General features: G+C 42.9%; 1 protein-coding gene across 2 annotated transcripts in view; it reads left to right on the forward strand.

The window, feature by feature from the left end:
- Nucleotides 1-20,639, forward strand: part of LOC131689096 (PAS domain-containing serine/threonine-protein kinase) — a 32,205-nt gene extending 11,566 nt beyond the window's left edge. The window contains exons 4-7 of one of the 2 annotated variants that reach the window (XM_058973904.1): nucleotides 5,543-6,597; nucleotides 6,654-7,621; nucleotides 7,677-7,796; nucleotides 19,687-20,639. In XM_058973904.1, the coding sequence (XP_058829887.1) occupies nucleotides 5,543-6,597; nucleotides 6,654-7,621; nucleotides 7,677-7,796; nucleotides 19,687-20,087 (2,544 nt within the window). In that variant the 3' untranslated portion in view covers nucleotides 20,088-20,639. The remainder of the gene's footprint in view (nucleotides 1-5,542; nucleotides 6,598-6,653; nucleotides 7,622-7,676; nucleotides 7,797-19,686) is intronic. The other variant, XM_058973905.1, reaches the window with a different exon arrangement.
- The last annotated feature ends 1,084 nt before the right edge of the window (nucleotides 20,640-21,723 follow it).

Genomic DNA, 21,723 nt, shown 5'->3' on the forward strand with positions numbered 1-21,723 from the left:
TTCCTTTTAAAGCACAATTCATGCACTCCGTTTTTTTGGACGGCCTATTATTTTGAACATTATATAAACAGTATAAAATGTAGAGCATGTTACTTTAAAAAGCGAATGAATTAAGGATTACCCTTCATTCTGTTCTGAGTAAGCGACGAATTTGTGTGAATGCTGGTTTAGGAGGAAGTGCATTTTTTTGGAACTGTTAACAGCTTCTCAAAATATTTCGAATTTTTATCGAGCACTTTCGTCTCAATTTGATGACTGTCTTTCCAAAATTGATCAAACCTTTTACATGTTTTAATTGCTACAGCTTTTGCATTCCGAGCGAAATTCTTTTTTTCATTTTCTCCCACATCAAATGATCTCATAATTTTCTCAAACCCAGCCTTTATTTTATTTCTATTTTCACCTTTGGTCACTTTCCAGAGATCGAATGATTTTCTTTTATTCATTTTAACGGAATTAATAATACAAAGCACTACACGCGTTCATCAAAGCAGTCGTCGGCTACTGCGATTCGATACATGAATGGGATTGATACCAACTAAACTGTCTCGACTCGCGGTGTTGTTGTTTATATATGACATCGAAGGACAAAAAAGCCAAAGGTGATTTCGAGATGTTTGATAGTATTTTTTATGCATTTTCGAAAGAGTACAAATTTAGCTGCTACTTTTTGCAACCTTCTGAGTTAGAGGTCATTGAAAACTATCATTTTTATTTAAAAAAATGATCGTAACTCGATAACGAAAAATGATATCGATTCACATTCTTCAGCAAAAATATGCGCAATGAAAAGTAATAAAATTGCTTCATAGAGAGAATTAAGATAGACTAACTACTTAAAAAGTTATAGTTAAAAAACTGACTTTCAGAAACACCCTAAGTTAAAGAATAAAAATAATTATAACATGAAAACCGATAGTGCTATAACTTTGATGCATTTGAAAATGTTTCTTGAAAAATATTTTTCTACAACTTTGCTGAAGTAAGTACCTTGCTATACCATTTCGTTCGAAAAATAATTTTTCGAAAAGAATGTTCGAGAGGACCACCTTAGTTACATTTTACTTTAAAAGAAAGCCAATTTTATTCCCACAAATATTCTCTCAGGTATAATTTCTCTAAAATGAACGGTTTGGAAGATATTGATTTTTGTACCAAAAAACGCCCCTGTGACCCATAGTGCGTTGGAATGATGAGTACACTGCCACGTTGCCGCTAAGAGGAAAGTGGAAAATGAATCAGGGCAACTTGAAGTCTGGGCAATTGGTACTAGTGATGAACGATAGTAGCCCACCATCAGCTTGGGAGCTAGCGCGAATTGTAGCAGTTCATCCGGATAAACAAGGACTAGTATGCAACGTCACTTTTCGTAGAGGCAAATCGGAGTATCGGCGTTCAGTCCAGAAGCTTTGTTCACTTCCTGATTGAGCCGTTGCCTCAAAGCGGGGTGGATGTTAGTGCTCATAGATACGTCGACCCCTTGCGTATAACCTGTCTACTTTTTCCCATACAATGTCGTTTACCGGAAGACAATGATTTCATGTGAACATTTTTATTTGAACAAACATATAATAAAAAGAATTGGTACAGTAACGTTCGGTCGCGTTTTTATACTGCTTCAAAATTAATATTCGCAAAAGGTACTCGCGGTTAATTACGGTCGTTTGGAATTCGGCTTTCGGTACAAGTTCGTCCCTCCCTTCGATACGAAACATTTAGCATGACGTACATTTGACATTTTGATAAGTCTACTACTGGTAATTTGGCATAATTACAGCATGCTATAGAGAGTTGGTTTATTTTACGAATTATATATAGTTTAAAAAACGATGTAACCAACCCACGCCAATTCACGGCAGTTTCCATGATACCAAAGAGGGCAAGAACCTCGACGGAAGACTACGCGAGTCCAATAGGTAGGTGCGCGGAGAAGCTCAAACTGCCGAAGATAACGACACGGAAAAGGACTTAGAAAGACCCGGATAGATCCAGGATGGAGATTGCGGGGAGACTGGCCATCGTGCGAGAAACTGCACCAAAGCACATGCGTTGCACTCCAAAGGACGAAAACGACCATCAGATGGGTGGCAACTGTTGTGGCAGTCTACGACAGAAACTATGTATGACGCCGCTTTGATTGCTGAGCCTAATAATGGTGTTTAGGTGGCGGATAGAACGGGAACGGCTGCGCTACAAGTTATTGGCCGATTCTCTATTCAAGAAGTGGTAGAACGATCATACGATGGCTTCGTGATCGCCAAAATTAACGCCGTTTTCGTGTGCAGCTGTTACACTCCTCCAAGGTGGATAGTGGAGCAGTTACGCCAGTAGTTGATCGGCCGAAAACCGGTAGTCATTGGTGGTGACTTCAATGCCCGGGTTGGGCAGTGGAGCAGTAGAGTAACCACCACAAGACGGTGTATTCTGCAGAAAGCTCTATCGAAGTTAGAAGTACGATGGCGCAATGAAGGTTCCGTTGGCACATTTCGGAGAGACGGGCGGGAGTCTATCATCGACGTCACATTCTGTAGCCTTTCTGTTCCGACTGGTGAAACGTGGAGGGCTGAGTCACGACAGAAAATTCTCTGAGTTTCTTCGTGGACCTCAGCTGGGGACCGCTCCGGCGATGGTTGAACTGGCGACGCTGACTGGTAATGTGAGGAAAAATTAGATTCGATGGCGAGGTGGCAGCAGGAATGGGACAGTACAGACAGCAGGAAGGTTTACGTACCGGTTCATCCCAAAGCTGTCGACGTGGGTCAATAGAAAGCACGGAGAGGAGAATTTCCACCTGACCCAGCTCCTGTCGGGCCACGGCTGCTTCAGGAAGTATCTTCATCAATTAGGGCACGCAACGTTTACATTGTGGCTGGAGTGTGAGAAAGTCGAGGAGGCAATGGAATATGTGGTTTTTGAATGTCCGAAACGATTTAAACACGTGGAATGTGGTCGACAACGTGGTGACGCAGATCGTGACCGCCTTACAGCGGAAATGGCGTGATGAACAGCAAGCAACAGTTTCGTGAGGGCAATCACCGCCAGGAAACTGCCGGAGTAGTCGGGGCATCAGCAAACCGGAAGCCCTGCTGCACTGACATCGTCGAATTGATATCTCGGTTTCGGGAGAACTCTCGCCGAGGAATTCTTCGTTGGAGCAGGCCAGGTCCATCGTCGGAGACTAGACCGAGTAGTTCGCGAACAAGTTGGGACGTCAACGAGCAAGGCCGCTTACAGACTGGCAGCGAGAAGCTGATCAGGGATGTACGAATCTGAGGAGCTACTTTGAGAACCGGCAACAGATCTACGAAACTGGCGCGGAAAAAAGAAGTGTAACCGTAGCAGCGGACGTTCCACAGGATTCCATACTCGATCCAACTCTTTGGAATGCTATGTACGACGGAGTGCTAAGATTAAGGTTTTGCGGACGACGTGGCGCTCCTAGTGATCGTCGAATTACTAGAGGAAGTAGAAGTACTCGCAACGGATGTTATGGAAGATTGGATGCACCAGAAGAAGCTGACGTTAGCTCACCACAAAACCGAGCTGGTTTTGATAAGCAACCGAAAGGCAGTGCAGCTGCAAGAATTTCGGTCGGAGAGTGTATCATCAACTCAAAGCGGGAAGTTAGACAACTGGGAATGATGATAGACGACCGACTAAGCTTTAATAGCAGCATCGTCCACGCATGCGGGAGGGCCGTAAAAGTGATCTCTGCACTATCTCGGATCATCCTCAACAATTCGGCGATCAAAAAGCGACTACTGGCGAGTGTCTCCATATCGGTGCTCCGATACGCAGGACTGCATGGGTGACGGCACTGCAGACAAAGAAGAACACAGATCGGCTGAACACCACGATGGCCATACGGTTGTCTGGCGCGTATCGAACTATCTCGTCAGAGGCAGCCTACGTGATAGCTGGAACAATTCCCATAAACCTTCTACTCGAAGAAGATAGCGAGTGTTATAGGAATCGAGGCACGAGAGGAGTTCGTAAACGAGCCCGAGCTGATACCTTAAGCAAGGGGCGACATCAGTGGAATAACATTGTAAACGGTAGATGGACCCATCGACAAATTCCATGACTGTCGGTGTGAGTCTACAGAGCACACGGTGAAATGAACTTCCGCATGACACAGTTCTTGTCTGGTCAGGGCGGTTTCAAGAAGTATCTGAATAGGTCGTTCTGCATCGCATGCGGTGATGCAGAGGAAACACCTGAGCAAGTGGTCTTCGAATGCCTGCGATTCGAGCACGAGCAAAACGAAATCAGAACCATTGTCGGTAAGGACGTTAAAATGAGCAATATTGTCTATGAGGACGTTAACAAGAACAATATCGTCCAAAGAATGTGCGCGGACAAAGAAAAATGGGTCGCGGTGGCCAGAGCAGTCATTCAGATCATGTCAGCGTTAAAGCGAAGATGGCAAGAAGACGTCCAGCAACGTAGCAGTGCACGGCTTCGGATTGTCGAGGCACTGATGAACGGGAAGTTACGCTTCACCTGGAATTGCCGGACCAACCTTAACACTCGACAAGTTAGTCTGCGGAAGAGAGATAAAGTAGACAACCGGGAGCGACTGGAGTAGACTAGATCCACTGTCGGGGACTAGACTGAGCGCACGCATCGTCGACAATAGGTGCTCCGACCTGAGAACTGGAAGTCATACTCCCCGCGGAATCGCAGGATTGATCTCGGCACCTAAACGACCAGCAGAACCAGATAACGGTTTCGAGAGAATTTTCGACGTCGGAAGGCTAGGCTAACCGTTGACGACTAGTACGAATAGATCGTGAAGTACCACCGGGAAATGATCGTCGGGGCGTCTGCGAACTGGAAGTAATCCTCAACCCAGAATCGACCTCGGCGTCTACCCGGGTAGCATCGGTTTCCGAATATCTTCTAGTGCCGGGGAAGTCTTCATCGGAGTAGGAAAGATCCACCGTCGGGGGCTATTCCAAATAGTCTGTAGCGCATCGCCGGCTTGTATCGTCTGAGCATCAGTGAACCGGACATTATCTTCCACCCTGAGCCACTGGACAAACTTCGGCACACTGCCGGACAGCATCGAAGCAGGAATAACGCGTCCGTCAACGATTGCAGTAGACATTAATTCGTCGGGGAACTCTCGGTCGAGCTAGGCCAGCTCCACCGTCGGAGACTACGCCGAGTAGCACCGAAAGCAACAACGGCACCAGTGAACCGGAAGCCACCCTCCAACCAGAATCGCTGGATCGATCACGACATCCAATTGGTCAACATGCATGTGCATGAGCAAAACCTCCCACCGAAGTAGTCTTTTCAAATGGAATCCGAGGGATCCGGCAAATGTCGGACTCCTTGGTGGAGTTTGGTGTAGTAGGGCTCAGAGTTCTTTTCTGCTCAGAGTCTGACACACGGTCGAAATCGGTAGTATGGCCTAACTACTGAACGTGGGTTGGGTCAGCGTAAAAGCTTTACCACCAAGTCAAAAAAAAAAATACGCACACAAACACAAAACTTATATACATTGCTAATATTTTTAACTCTTCCCTTATTCCAGGTATGTTTGGATTTCACAACGACCTCCACCAGTAGCGCCAACAATGCTGGCACCATGTCAATTTCACTATCTACCGATTGCCAACCGACGGACAGGCAGCATCCAAGCGAAACCAACGAATCCAGCGGTTTATTTAGTTCGATCGTTGTTAGTTCCGTCCCGGAGAATCTGCTCTATCTGGAAAGCGACAGTGAAAATGATCGAAACTATGCTAATTCAGTAAGCTGCAGTGCTCTAAAATCGGTGGGGCAATCGACAACTGGTCCGCCTATACTCAGCACAAAAGAAATTCTAATGAAGGCACCCGCCTTAGAAGACTGTGCCAATTTTGTCGACTGTGAGCTCCTCACTCCCGTCAACGATACATCCAAAAGCTTGGACATGCTAAGCGGTGGTGAGAAAAACTCTTCCACCGAAAATAGCATCTCGAAGGAACAACTGTACACAACGGAGGACATCAACGCGGGTCTGCTGAAAAATTCCACCAATAGAGATTACTCGAACTCGGTTAGTGCACCGGCCACCACTCCACGCTACGTGAAGCCTTATGAGCTGTCGAAGAATATGGTCACTTCGACACCCGACCAGCACAAACGACATTCGGTGGCGGGTGTTATTTCAAATCCGACCAGTCAGCGCAAATCAATCTATTCCGATGGGAAGTACCGCGGAGAAGCAATCCATTATGATAGCAACGTGATAGATATACTGTATACCATATCCAACCACATGCTTCCATGCGGGAGAAAAGTTTACTGCATTTGGATCAGTCGAGATCCGGATTCGTCGTACAATAACATGGACGATGAGGATAAGCATCAAAATTTAACGCTGACCTTCAACAGTATTACAAGCACGATTGACAATTCGCTCGGACAGGCAATCAAGAATACGGCGACAGCTCAGCACTCGGATCGACCGAATTCTGCCTCGCGAATGTCCCAGTGCGATGAAGATCTGACGCACGGCGAGTTTAGCAAGTATTATACGTTGGTGAAGCATATCGGGAAGGGAGCGTATGGTTACGTGAAGCTGAGCTATCGAAATTCCGACAGGTAAGTTGCTGGTCTTTTTTAATAGTATGTTTTACATAATAAGTATTTTTTTTCAGACTACTGGTGATATCGAAATTCATACTGAAAGATAAACTTGTCCCGCAGTTTATGATCACCACCGAGGAGAAACGAGAAATTCCAATGGAAGTGTACCTGCTGATGCACGTGAAGCATCCGAATATTGTTAACATGTTTGATTGGTTTGAGAACGAAAAGTTCTTCCAAGTGGTGATGGAAATCCACGGCTCCGGGATGGATCTGTTCGAGTTTATCGATCGGCGGCCAGTGATTACCGAGAAATTAGCATGCTTCATTTTCCGCCAAATTGCAAACGCGGTGGCATTCCTGCACTCGTTGAACATTCTGCATCGCGATATCAAGGACGAGAATGTGATCATCGATCATAATTTCCACATCAAGTTGATTGATTTCGGATCGGCTACTTTTGTGCAGGAAGGTCAACTGTTTTCCACCTTTTACGGTACGACCGAGTACTGCAGCCCGGAGGTCCTTGCCGGTAATCGATACACCGGTCCGGAGTTGGAAATGTGGGCACTCGGGGTGACGCTGTATGTGTTAATGTTCTTCGAGAACCCCTTTGTAGATGTTGAGGAGATACTGCAATCCGAATTGATAATCCCGCACGAGATCAGCGAAGAACTCGAATATGTACTACTCTCGTTGTTGGACAAAAATCCTAAAACTCGAATCGTTATAAAAGATCTGCTGGAGACTGAATGGATGACCCAGGATATTAATCCGGCGCAGTTCAATTTTGCCAAGATTGTACCCTGTGAACCGTACGAAACTAATCCGGAAAAATACTACGTAGATCCGAACATTTGCTCTAGCCAGACGGGACTGTCTACTTCGCCACACAGTCTATCACTGGTGGACGACGTCGATGGGGAGGATGACGACGAGCATGCTCACATGGATGACTCGTTTATCGATCCGGATGAGATGTTGGATGACGATGTCTGTCCGCTGTCGCATGATGATGAAATGCCACCAGATAGAATCGGTGTGTTTTGGTTTGGGTTAGTTTGAACGCTTCTCAACTGGCTATCTTTTTTCAGGTGATTATTCCGGAAGAGAAGTGCATATTCTTTCAACGGGTCTGACCAGCTTATCGCTGAGGGAAGCAGACGGAACCTGCATCAGTCTGGTAGACAATCAATCTTCTACGCACCCCGCAGGTAATAAAACGGTCCCCGATCACTTTCACTACACGGGCACTGTTGGTAACTCATTGTTTGTGTCGTCATCGCCGTCCTCTACTGGCGCAGGTGTTCCTCTTTCCAGTAACAACGCTAGACCTGGTACTTCCCTACTAACGACAAATGCAACTACTCCCCGTAACGTTTCATCTTGTACAGCTTCCGCGAAAACCAGCGCAATCAATAGTAACACTAGCGTGTATAGTACTCCCACTAGCTCAGTCAGTATTAGTAATAGTAATAGAGTGAAGTTAGTAGATTATGGTAATAGTAGTTCGCAGGTAGCGCACTCGCTGCCTCTCCGGCCGTCCTATCACAATCTATCAACGACGGTAGTAACTCGACACTCGTTCTGCGACGTCGATTGTCTTGCTGCACCACCGGTCAACTGTACCTATTCAGTGCTCAATAATAGTAGCAGCGGTAATACAATTAATAGCTTGAATTTAGAAGAAGACTACCCGTACAACAGTAGTAACACCTTAGACACATCCACCACATTCTCTTCGCACTCCGCTACGCTTAGTACACTTCCAGCAATTGAAAACGAGACGGAAGTTCCCTTGCTGTCCATATCATCACCCCTGCAGCAACGAATCATCTTCAATGATGAATCATCACATCTTTTGCTGGATACGTTCCCATACGCAGCTTCTTCGTCGTCGACTAGTCCGTGCAGTTCGCTTACGTCGTCTAAATCGGAAAATAACATCTTCGACGGGACGTTTGCGACGTTCAGTTCGATCTATGACGTGGTTAGTTTGCACGACGTACACGAAGCAAGCAGCTCCGGGGTACCATTTCCGGGTTATGCCATGAACGATCTTTCGCGGCCGCAGGTTTTGAACGATTTATCCAGTGCCGAGCTGAACATGCGGTTGGAGAAGAAATAGTGTGAATAGTTGATCCAAAGTTATGCGTTGAAAAAAGTGGGAGCGGAAGTTGAGGTAAATATTTTCACGAAGTGTTTCCGGGAGCTGGACTCCTGGGGTTGTTTAGCTTTGTTTTTTATTCTATAAACATCTTCCTGATAATATCGATATCCTGACAAATTTCTCAAAATTTTGAAAATTGTTTTTTTTTTATTACAAACAACGATGCCCCTTCGTTCGGGTTAAAGTGGGAGCAGTTCGACTTTCATGTAATTTAAGATGTGCCTTCCGTTGACAAAGAAAGCCTCAGCTATGTACTGCGCGATTAAATAGAAGTCTGTTCTAGAAGATTGAAGAATCTCTTCTCAATTCTAGTTTACATTATTGTTTCTGGCTTCGGATATCTAGGTGATTTGCTTATACCCTGATTAAATTCGCCGAATCTCTGAATAAAGACTCGGAATCTCAATGTTTTGTTAACCATTTGTATGTCAGTGCAATTAAGCCAATTTCGCTTTAGAATGTCGATGTCTGTATTTGACCAGAAAAAGTACGACTAGGGACGACTTGGATTATGATTTCAATCACTTATCTCAAATCGTGTAATTATTAACCTGAAGAAACTTATTAAATAAATTCAATAGGCGTATTTTGGCAAAGCCTGACTGACTCTTCAACAAGTTGAATTTGACTCTGGCCTTGGAGCTTTATTGTTACATGACGAGAGAGCAAAGGAGAAGTCCACCACCATAAACGGTGTATCGTTCGCGGTATGGTTAGAAGAAGTGTCGCGTTAGGTCCTCTATGCTGGAACGGAATCCGGACAAAATTGCTTGGTAAAATCTCGATAAACATGTGAAAAGGGCATAACTCAAATGAGAGTCTCTCTGTGTTTACACTCTCTTTCGGTTATTATGGCGTCATCATTAAACGTTTCGACATTGTTTCGATAAATATAAAAAAAGACTTTGATGTCGTCTAGCATATTATGCTAAGAGTTACGGAGAAAATGTAAATTCGGCCTAGTAATTCACGGAAGAGAAAGTAAACAAAACTGGATAAACATGTGAAAAGACCATATCGCAAATGAAAGCCTCTCTGTGTTTATTTTCTCTTCCGTCAATAACTAGGCCGCTTTTACGTTTGCTCCTTGACTCTTAGCATAATATGCTAGACGACATCAGAGTCTTTCGATATTCAATAATAAATTTTATTGAAACAATGTTGGAATATTTTATGATGACGCCGTAATAATCGAAAGAGAAAGTAAACACAGAGAGGCTGGCATTTGGGTTATACCCTTTTCACCTTTTTATCTAGAAATCAAATATGCAACGTCTTCGTTATTACTCCTTAAGCTTCACATACATTGGACCTTGCCTTAAACAGGGCTCATATCTGTTTTTTCGTTAATCCGACAACGAACCGGTGGCAGTAACTGCGTTTCTTGGCTTTTATAAAACTTCATTCGCGTGTCTAACGTCACGTGCTGTTGATATCTAATAGGCAACCCGTCGACCCGGAAGCAGTGGCCTTCTCCATATGTATACGTCTGAGCTCTCGTTGTTCTAACATGGATTGGAAGAATGAGTGGCTGTTCGTGCGGGGTATTCGTTTCATCCGAGGTGAGATCATCATCATACGAAGCATATCGGTTGATTTCGATGGTGATTGAGATCGGCAGATGGTCGTTGTCATGAAGATCAGAGGTTTTCTTTCACACGCAATTTAACTGTAGCGAGGTCGAGCAGAGGAATAAATTGAATGCGCTTGGGTGCGCTGGATTAAGGTAGATCGATTACCATCATAAAGGCAACCCAAACAGGGAGTGTTAAATTCTCCTGAAAATTGTGCAGCGGACAGTAATTGTATTACACCGGGAAGCCGCCGTAACCGCTCTTTTAGGAGGAACATAGATTGAAGCTACGCAAAGGTTTTACCCTTGATTTTTACTTTTTATTTACCTTTACTACGCTCGGGAAAACTTCTACAATAACGTGCTACCATACGACTTGTACAATGCGACGAACACTGTAATCATCCGGGGTGATTTGAACTCTGTAGTGAACCAAAAAAACGCCACCCGTTCAATTTTATTTCATTTATCAGATCCGGCTCTGCCTCCAGAATAGACCGGATTCTTCTCACTCCCAATATACGCGGGTGGATAAGAACTGCGCATTTTGCGCTACGTCTTTTCGGATCATAAAGCAAACATTATCCGCATCGTGCTTCCCACACATGGGAATCCACCTGGTCGGGGTGTATATCGAGAATAAAAAAATAGTCCACGTAGCTAACCTACAAACTCGACGAACCGAAACCTCGATTAATTAGGGTTACCAACCGTCCTTATTTAAAAGGACATGTCCTTAATTTCTATGATTTGGGAAAGTGTCCTTAATTTCACTTCAAATGTCCTTAGTTTTAGTCAATGGTATATTTGAAATCAATCAGATTAAGTTCGTCCAAGCGAATGAAACATTTTATTCGCCATTTTAGTTGATCACTTCCCTACAGTACATTTGATTTCGAATGTTCAGATTAATGATTCAAAAGCATTGATAAAGTTTATTGATTGAAGTAATGTTTCAACATAAAGCTTGTTTTATATCTTGTTGAGCGTTGGCTGAAAAAAAAATGATTTTGTGCTCTAATTCAAACCATAAAATATTGAACAGCTCTCATTTTCTAGCACAGGGTTCTATTTCTCAGGTTAGTCATCTCGGACCATTCATATATGTGCTTTATTTAGACGACTTAAACTATTTGCTGAAGTACATGAAACTTTCGTTTGCTAACGACTTCAAACTATTTCACCTTTTCAGGAATGCTAAAGAGGCAGAATTCTTGCAGTCCCAGTTGGATGTTTTCACCAATTGGTTCTATGCCGATAGGATGATGTTAAATGCTCCCAAGTATTCGGTTCAAAAGTTAATTTCGACTACAATATTTCACAAATCGTTCTCAAACGGGACTCGTTTACCTAGATCCCGAACTAAACTTTAAACACCACCTTGAGTACACTATTTCTAAGGCCTCTAAGCTGCTAGTATTCATTTTTAAAGTCACTAAGAACTTTACGATTTACGAATAAACATTGTTTAAAAGTACAACATTGTGCTTTGGTCCGTTTTACACTCGAAGACGGCAATGTAGTCTGAGAAACTTATAATCTTTTGGTTATAAGTAATTGATATTGAACGCATTGAAGCTAGTCAGAGCAAATTTGTTCGTTTCGCACTTCGTCGACTTCCATGGAGGGGCCCACTGAACCTACCAAGCTACATAGATCGCTGTAAAAACTTACTTGACCTAAAAAAAGCTGTAAAAACTTACTTAACCTCGATCTCCTGTCTTTTTTTTATCTAAATATTTATTTGAAATGGCTCAATGCGTTAGCACAACTGAGCAATAAGTAAAAATAAAAAGGAATTACGAATGTCTATCTGCCAGATCTTGTTGACTCAGTTTGGTTTGGTGAAGCCGCTTGGGGGTCATTCAGTCTGCCTTCTCTCGCGTTATGGTTCCCGTCCATGTCATCATCGGTACTGCTTTCTTGTTGTTCACGATCAGAGGTTCTTGTTGTAAATCCGTCTTCATCGGTATTTGCGTCTTTATTGGCGATGCTAGTTGTTGGTTTGGGAGCGGTTGTCGTGCTCGTTGTACCTGCATTATTGGTTAATTTGATCGTTGTTTTTGGTTTATCTGAAGGTGTCGGTGGCTGCTTATTGGAGTTGGCTGTAGTAGATGAGTTTTGACTAGTTGCTTCGGCGCATGTTTTTCCGTAGTGGGCTGTATGGTTACAGAATTGGCATGTTGGGGTCTGCCCGGGATATATGATCAGTGTTGTTTTGCTTATAGGTCACGCCATCCTTCGGTGATTTGCATTCGATAGTCATGTAAGAAGGTATTGGTTCAGTCACTCGCATCCTCACAATACGAATGCCGTTGGGAATATTGGTGTAAAAATTTCTCCAGGTGTCATTCGTAATAGATTCTACATCTCCATATTGCGACATGATTCGTTTGACGTAATCTTCCTTTGTGCGCGGGGCCAAATCATAGTTACGCACGTCCACCATGTCGTTTTCCATATGTACGGGAATATTGATTCTTGTGTTATTAAATTCGACCTCGTGTTGCATGTTGTTCTTTGCAATGAAGTTCTCTGCCTGTGCTACACTTCTACACGTGATCAAAACACAGTTTTTACGTGGTGCAACTGAATGATCGTAACCTCAGCGAGATTAAGCTCCATTTTAACCTTAACTAACTGTTCTACTTTCTGAACTGTGGGTCTAACACGAGTTTTATTAAAGTTGATCGAAATCGTGTTATCCCGTAGCACGGACACTTTTTATTTCATTTGGCACTCATTTCACTCCGCAGCCGGGGACAACGATACAATTTGTTTGTGCATTTGTATAGAACAAAAGCTGGCTTGATTCACTAATGCAATACTGCCCAGGATCGCATATCAGTCCCATAAAGATAGGAAATCCCATAGAAAACGGGACAACTATGCGATCATGGGTAGTATAGCGTAGCGATTTTTTTGCTTCTGCTTTGTGCGAGGTCAGAAGAAAGACTGTGATATCCTGTCTGTACGCTGAGATGTTTCGGAACCAGTTTTCATTTCCGATTTATTGCAATCTCGTATCGACATCGACATTCGCTTTCGTAGAACAAATTAAGGGTATAACAGACCCTTCATCCAGTATGTGTCGTCTTTCCAAATATCCATACAAATTTCACTGCAGATGAGCAAAATTTGTTAGCCGCGGTCAAGATTCAGGATGTCCTTATTTTGCTCTTAGCCCATCTGGTAACCCTAGATTAATGCGCTGCAAAATGATGCTATCACAATAATGGCGATTTCGCTTGAACCTGAAACTGAGTCAGGTTCTAACCCCAACCGCTGTCAGTTCATACATTTTGACAGCAGTTGGGGTTGGGAACTGATTCAGTTTCGCCTCAAACGAAAACCACATAAGAGAGCCAAATAAAAAACACGCCAGAGCGTGCAGGAATATTTCGTGAACCTGTGCTGCCGTTATACGCATATTTGTTCCATGTTATATGGGATTCCCTATATACATGGGACAAGATTCTACAATCAATAAAAGCAAGCTGATCACAAAAATATCCTGAAATTGAAGGTAAGTGATTCAGCGAGAGTTTACTCGAACAAATGTTGGCAGCACCCTCTCAGATTTTAATGAAACTTTCTGTGCAGGCGAACTTTGGCGCAAAAAGCCACTTTGCGCACTTTGTTTTTCCAAAATTGATCTAGGCTGTCTCTTGAAAAGGGTCAATCTTTTTTACCATTTTTTTTTCAAATGGCTATAGTCTAAAAATGACAAATCCTACAAAAAAATGTGGAAGTAATTTTCACAAAAATAGTCAAATTTTTAAAAAAATTATTGAAAAAATGCTTCATCGAAAAAAATCGATTTTAAAAATTTAAAGATGATTTACAAAAACAACCATCTTTGATTTGGATGAAATTTTGTTCCAAGATAGGTAATTATGTTCCCTACCTACCGTCAAAAATTCAAGTTGGCCACTTTCAAGGATGAAAAGTTATTTGATAAAAAAAACTTTTCTTTGTCTAAACTGAATTTTTTTTCAATGTATGTATTTTTATCGATAACTAAACGAATGAAAGTCATAATCATCTCAGAATCCAAGTACAAGCCAATTGTAGTATGTCTACAAGGAACGAACACTGAAGAACATAACACCACAACGGACTATGACTTGCCTAGTCCTATCATCTTCTACTCGGTCCATGTTCCACTCACAGCAGACAAGGGGTGGGACTGGCAGTAAAGGTTGGCACTCCCTTCGAACGGCTACAAATACAAACCAATATGTAGGTTGTTGCAATACAGCTTTACGCGCTATTGAATCTTACAGTGATCTGGAAGAACTATCGAAACCAGTTCTTCTCTTGGGTGACCTGAACGCTCACCATTCGACCTGGGGTGGTCGACTGACAAATACAAAAACCGATTCACAGAAAAGAGGCGATGTGATTCTGGAGACGGTAGTTTACAGTGGCATGGTTGTATTAAACGATGGGTCCCATACTCGAGTTGATCCCTCCACCGGAAAAACACAAGCGTTGGACCTATCGATCTGCACATCATCCATAGCTGCTAAATTCGTTTGGAAAACACTACTGGATTGTACAGACAGCGACCACTTTCTTATCAAGCTTGATACACCCGGAACTCCAGACGAACCAATGCGCAGACCAAGGTGGATCTACGAAAGAGCGAACTGGAATCGTTACGAAGAACTAACCAGTAGCACCATCCGGCCCGGTCAGGGTATTACGGTGGAGGACTTCACTAAAAGCATACTAGCCGCAGCCGAAGCTAGCATCTCCAAAACAAGTGGAAAGCCAGGGACCAAGGCAGTTTTCTGGTGAAACCCAGAGGTAGAAGCTGTAGTCAAAGTCCGACGAGAACGACTACGAGCCCTCCGTCGCATCGCAGACGGTGGCCCCAATAAAGCGATCGCCCTTCAATCTTTCCAAGAAGCCCGATCCGCATGCCGTAGCTAATCGCTCAAGCCAAACAGAAAAGTTGGGAAGACCTGGTACAGAGCATAAATCTCGAGAGCTCCTTAACACATATATGGAGTCGTATAAATTAGCTTCAAGGAAAAAGGCGCACCAATACGGCCACGCTGAACCTCCCAAGCGGCATCACAAACACCAACTATAACGAAAAATTCCGCAAGAAAAAAGCAGATTTGATAAGCGAACTCTTTAAATCAAGACGACCAAATCTCTTCACACGCTTCAATTTTTCCATGGACGAGCCTATGTGGGACCTCTCCAAAGGTGGTGGATCATCAAATGGACCTGATAATGTAGGGTACCCATTGCTACAAGGACTCCCATTCTCCGCTAAAATATCTCTGCTTGAACTGTTCACCCAGGTCTGGGATTCCGGAACTTTTCCGAATCAGTGGAAAGAGGGTAGTCCCGATTCCAAAACCAGAAGGAGTCGGTTGACCACAGAACTAGAAGAAAATGGAAGACTGGATCGTCGTCAGTACGCATTCCGCCCGGGTAGAGGCGTCGAGTCCCACCTAGCACATATGGAATCGCTTATCAATCTTTAGGAAAACCAGCACGCAGAGATAGTCTCACTGGCCATATCCAAAGATCACGACACTACTTGCAGACCCGCCATTCTTCAAACCCTGGTCAGCTGGAAAATCTCTGGTCGTATGCTTAACATCATATCCAGCTTCATACCTAACCGAACCTTCCGTGTATCAGCGAACGGGGCATCATCAATCCGATGTGTGGCAGAAAATGGCGAACCGCAGGGCTCCATGCTGTCTGTCACCCTATTTTAGTAGCAATGGAACCTATTTCCAAAATTATCCCAACCGACGTCGAAATCCTGCTTTACGCAGACGATGTATTGCTTGTAGCCAAAGGGTCCAGTTCTGGACAAATACGACGTCATTTAACAAAAGCTGTTAAGGCAGTTGTTGAATGGGCCGGCAGTGTAGGGTTTGAAATTGCGCCGATCAAGTCAAAACTCTTTCACATCTGCAACATATGGCATCGTAAGCGCGGGCGGGCTATCCAAATCAACAAGACCCCCATTCGATGTGTTAGGAAAATGAGAATACTATAGGAATACTGGTTGACTCCAAACTAAACTTTCTACAACATCTCACATACACAAAAAATCTGCTCCAAAAGAACAAACATACTCCGGATCCTGGGCTGTCGGCTCAAAAGGAGCAGTCGATCAACACTCCTGAAAGTTGGCTCTGCACTGGTAATCTCTAAGATTTTCTTCGGGATAGGACTTACCAGCAGTAACCACGAGGCGATGGTACAAGTGCTTGCTCCAACATACAACGAAGTAATACGTCAGTCATCTGGGGCCTTCAGATCAAGCCTAGTACTGTCGATTATGGCAGAAGCAGGCTGTCTGCCGTTTAGACTAATGCTAGTCCAGCGACTGTCGTAGCTGGTAGCTCGGCTGACAGAAAAAGATCCGAATGTAGCGAACTATCCGGTAGCCAAAAGATCAGCAGAACTTTTCCACCAAACCATTGGTTCCCTCACAACAAGAGCTTGCAATCTTCAAAGGCTCACTGGTAGGGAGTGGTATGCACCACACCAAAAATTGATGACGAACTATAACGAAACGTCAAAGCAGGTACATCCCCCCAAATAGCTGTGCCAAAATTCCATGAATTCATTGCCAACCACTACCCTACGCACAAGCAAATGTACACTGATGGCTCAAAGGAGAACGAGAAAGTAGGGGCTGGTCTTGCGACAAGCAGTATCAAAACATGCTACACTCTACCAGGGCCTTGCGGCGTATTCTCAGCCGAGGCCTATGCGCTGAGCGCCGCTCTGTCAACGGTGAACGAAGTAATAATCCTCACTGACTCGGCTAGCTGCATCGATGCCCTCCGTGGAGGCCATTCCAGACACCCCTGGAATAAAAAAAAATAAAAAAAATAGAACGTGCACTCGTAGAGCGTAATATCACACTTAGCTGGATTCCAGGGCACGCAAGAATACCTGGGAACGAAAAAGCTGACAGACTCGCGAATGAAGAAAGAATTGGAGACCCCATGGATATTCCGATACCTTCCCAGGATGTCGTATGCTTCGTAAAGCAGAAACTATGGAACGTCTGACAGAGGGATTGAGATAGAACCCAGTCACTACTACGGGAGGTTAAGCCATACGTAACAAAAAGCACTGACCGAAAGTGTACATCTGAACAGCGTATTCTAACCAGACTTCGTATTGGACATACCATCTTTGGCAACGCGTATCTAATGGAAGCCAACACACCGCCTACCGGCTGTTATTGCGGAGTCCCAATGACCGAAAAGCATGTCCTAGTGGATTGCCGAGGGTAAGCAATACTGAAATTCGTCTTCCCATTACGCCAAGAAGACGCTGGAGTATCTTGAGCAGAAAAAGATACCGTACGTGGCGAAAGAAAGGAACCCCACCAACTTGCCCCAGTACCGTCCCATTATGGATTTTTTCGGCTCCGTCAGTGCCCTAGTGTACAAAAATAATTGGCGGGCCAAGGATACGAAAGAGGTTACCATCAGGATCCGGAATTATATCCGGAAGATGGGCGTCAGTGCCATCCAGCGCTCTTGTGAGAGCATCACGACTAAGTTGCGTCGTACGGCTGACCAGGGCCCCTTCTCCAATATTCATTGATGTTTATTGAAGAATAAACAATGTTTTTAGTAAAAAATACTGAATACTCTGTTTTTTTGTTTTGTTTTTCATGACTGAAAAAATTCTAATTTTTTTAACACCCGTTATAATGATGTTAGTTGTCAATAAAATATAATTTTAACACCATTTTGTTGTATAGAACAAATTCTTAAAACCAAATTTTAACAATGTGCATATATTTAGACATTTTGTCAGGTTTTTATCGGGAAAATAAATTTTTGATTGATTCTTTCGTATTAATTTTGTAGCATTGTAATTTCAAACCTGCGGCCGAATGATTCGTGATCACCCATGCAAGGTTGGAAACCGATAGTCAACATTTTTAGTAACGACTTGATCGAGGATTTCAAAAGCGTGTCACTGACGAGATCCTCGAAATGAAAACAGTGGAATCCACAGCAGTGATGTAAAGCCTATCTTGTGTATTCAATTCCAATGCGTCTAAAATTTAATGTAGTTCTCTTCTTCTACCAACCAAATCATTCATGTGATATTCATGGACAGATTGTGAGCAGAACTTGGTCTATTTACATCCTATACTATATTTGTTGTATTTTTGCTCGATAATCCAAATCAGAGCCAGTATTTTCAAATGAAGATATGAAAAACAGAGAATCATTGAATGATTGTGCTGCAGCGAACGAAAGAGTGATGAAACTAACAACCGAAACACGATCCTAAACACGGAAGGCCATGATTTGAAACTCGTTCCTTTTTGAAGCTCACAAGAACATGTCAATATTTAGCGGCTTTGGCGGAGACGATTAAGAGGGTATGCAGATTAACAACCACACTATCGTAGCGAGGCACAATTCGACACAGCAATGAAATGAGGCACTGATTAAATAATCACAACAATCATAATCTAGAATCCAAATACAAACCACAATCAAATAGCAGTATTAGCTTCATTGCAAACAAATGTATAGATATCTGCAGCGCATTGTACAACTGTTTCAAAGAGCAGCACGAACTAAACGCTTTAACACAGATAATGGACGTTCAGCCTCATATTCGAAATGTATGTAGGTGGTGCTACGATCAGTTCTATGTTGCTAGAGCGCAACTGTCAAACAACGTGTAGCAAGTATATGAGTAGTGAGCCACTGATTTGTAACACATTATGATTTTAATGTTGACATGGGTTTTGAAATAAATTTTGTTCTAGTCTGAACATCTGTTATCTGTGGGTTTACCATTCAACACTGAATTCAGATAGTTCCAAAAAATAGACAAAAATCAATCATCTTTAAAATAATAAATACAACAATGCTAAAGAAAGATTCAATAATAACAGATTATAAACTGAAACAAACAATATTGATGGTAGCGCCTTAATCACTCTACTCAAAACTGATATCAAACCAGAAGCAGCAATAAATATAATAGAAATATCATTCACTACCCTAGTAATATCATAATCAAACTCCTAATATTTTCAACACAGAAGAAGGACAAAAATGGGCACTCATTTGTATTTTCCTCGAACAAACCCTTTTAGTTGCCAGCAATCTGCCTGTTTCGCTATCTGTACACCCACTCACTGTATTATTATTGCATAGTACCAAGTAATTCTTAGCTTAGGTATGATTTCATTATTAATTTACCCTGCTCGCCTTTATTCGAACGCCTTTTTCTAATACTGATGGCTTCTTTTCTCTTGTTTCTTTAATTACTGTACCCCTTCCATTTTGCGCATTTTTCTGTTGCTTCTTTGGTTGTTTTTGTTTCATTCCAGAAGTTATAGACAGCTGTGATACGGAAAATGATATCCTGCTGGTGGTGCTGGATGACGATGATGAGGAGCATGATGATGATGATGATGGGGCAAAAAATGATGCTGTAAGAATTAGTACCACCGATAAGGACAAGAATGCGTCCAATAGGGGCGTCGACTCGAGTCCGTACTGTTCTCCAAGCAAAAGTGAACGACATCGGCGACAGCGAAGGCAGCGTGCCTGGGAGACGAGCAATTCTTCGGTAATTGCTACCGATCCCAGTTTGGGTGAGTTCGAGCTGGAAGAGTCACCTGGCGAGTGTGACTACACGAATGAAATCTTCGACGAGGATCAAGATGATGAAGCAGATGAAGAATCTGCGTCGGGCTCAACGGTTGGGGAACTGTCAAACGTAAGTTGAAATTCTCACATTCCTTCAAGCTAATCTGCGGCGGTGTTTTGTGCGCTTATATCCCAGCTTTACAGGGATTTATTGTGCTTAGGAAATGGGGGGCACAGATGTAACTAAAAGTAATTAATATTATGATACTCATCATTCGATACTCAAATTGACAGATAACAGAGAGCATTGCACAGACAAGGTTTAGGCTTGTGTAGTCATAGAGAAGAGGACTTTATAGATGGAACTGTGACAGGATAGCGCCAGCTGGTTCGTAGTTTGTAGTAAACGCAGAGCAGAGTCACACAACATAGTGGTAATAAAATAGTTGCAGTAGCGGTAGTCAAACAAAATAACAGCAGAAAAAAACAGAGCACACAGAAGTTTATTATCTACTGAATTATATATCATTGTTGAACAGATTATTGATTTTAAAAAATTTACATAAAATAAGCAATGATGATAGAAGAGCATTTCGTACCGGAAGTGAAGCAAATAGTAGCCAATTACGCGATTGTCGGTCTCGATTGTAAATATGTCTAGCGAATAGAAATTTATGCAGTTTTAAAGTAAGGAACTATTTTAATATAGGAAAGAAAGTCCCGAACGTAGACTAGATGACAGTGGGCAGTAAACTACTACTAGAAAACTTTTGTCTTGAAAGTTTTTGGGTTGGAAAAAGCGTTTGATTCACCGAAAATTTCACCGATTGTCGTGTGTTAGATTGTAACGGCGATGATTTTTATATACCAGAGAAACCCCATGCTAAAACATGTTTCCGGCACTCTTGCGAAGTACTTTCCGGAAGAATTTTTTTTTAGATATTTGTTTATCAGCACAGATAGTGGTGTGCTCTCTCGTCAGTCGTGGCTTTGATCGGTATGCGAATCACAGAAAACGGCGATTTTCTAGGGAACAGTAATTGAACGCTTTTATGGTGATGGTAACGTGGTGATCCTCCCATTACAGAAGCAAAATGTCAGTGAACCTTGTGGATCGGTGGAAAACAGCCAGAGCCGTAGCGTACTCTTTTGGCGCCCTTGGCGGAGACTCAGTATTGCGCCCATTTGATTTGATTTGATAAAGCAGATAAAGATTTCAGTGCTCTCTTAAGGCTAACGTCCGAGCCGTGGGTCTACAATATGTAAAATTACAAGTAAAGCAATTGGATGATGGATCGCAGCACTGCAGATGCAAGTAATTTCCGCTCTCCGTGAAAAATTTAGTTGTCATCGTCTTTTAATTATAAATTTTCGATATTTTGAACCATTTGTGGTTGTCCCGATTAAATAATAGAACCTGCAATTTCAAATCCGGTTGCATCGAAGTGCGATTCGCACAAAGTCAGGTGAAAGGTGCGTTGCGGTCATCAAACTGAGTTGCAGAGAGAGAGAGAGAGAGAGAGAGAGAGAGAGAGAGAGAGAGAGAGAGAAAGTGACGTGTGGCCCATTACACTTCCGGAAGCAACGTGGAACGTGTTTTTGGCAGTACATAGGATATAGATAGGATCTTCGCATGCTGGATACCGGTGAGACCGTTTCATGTACCATTCCCAAATATTTTAAATATCATGGCAATATGGCCTGTATTAAGCAGTAACATTTTTATCTCCATCATCTATAAAAACTGTTCCGGTGCCGAGCGTTTTCCTTAAGTA

The sequence above is a fragment of the Topomyia yanbarensis genome, chromosome 3 (genome assembly GCF_030247195.1).
Source record: "Topomyia yanbarensis strain Yona2022 chromosome 3, ASM3024719v1, whole genome shotgun sequence".
Lineage (NCBI taxonomy): Eukaryota > Metazoa > Arthropoda > Insecta > Diptera > Culicidae > Topomyia > Topomyia yanbarensis.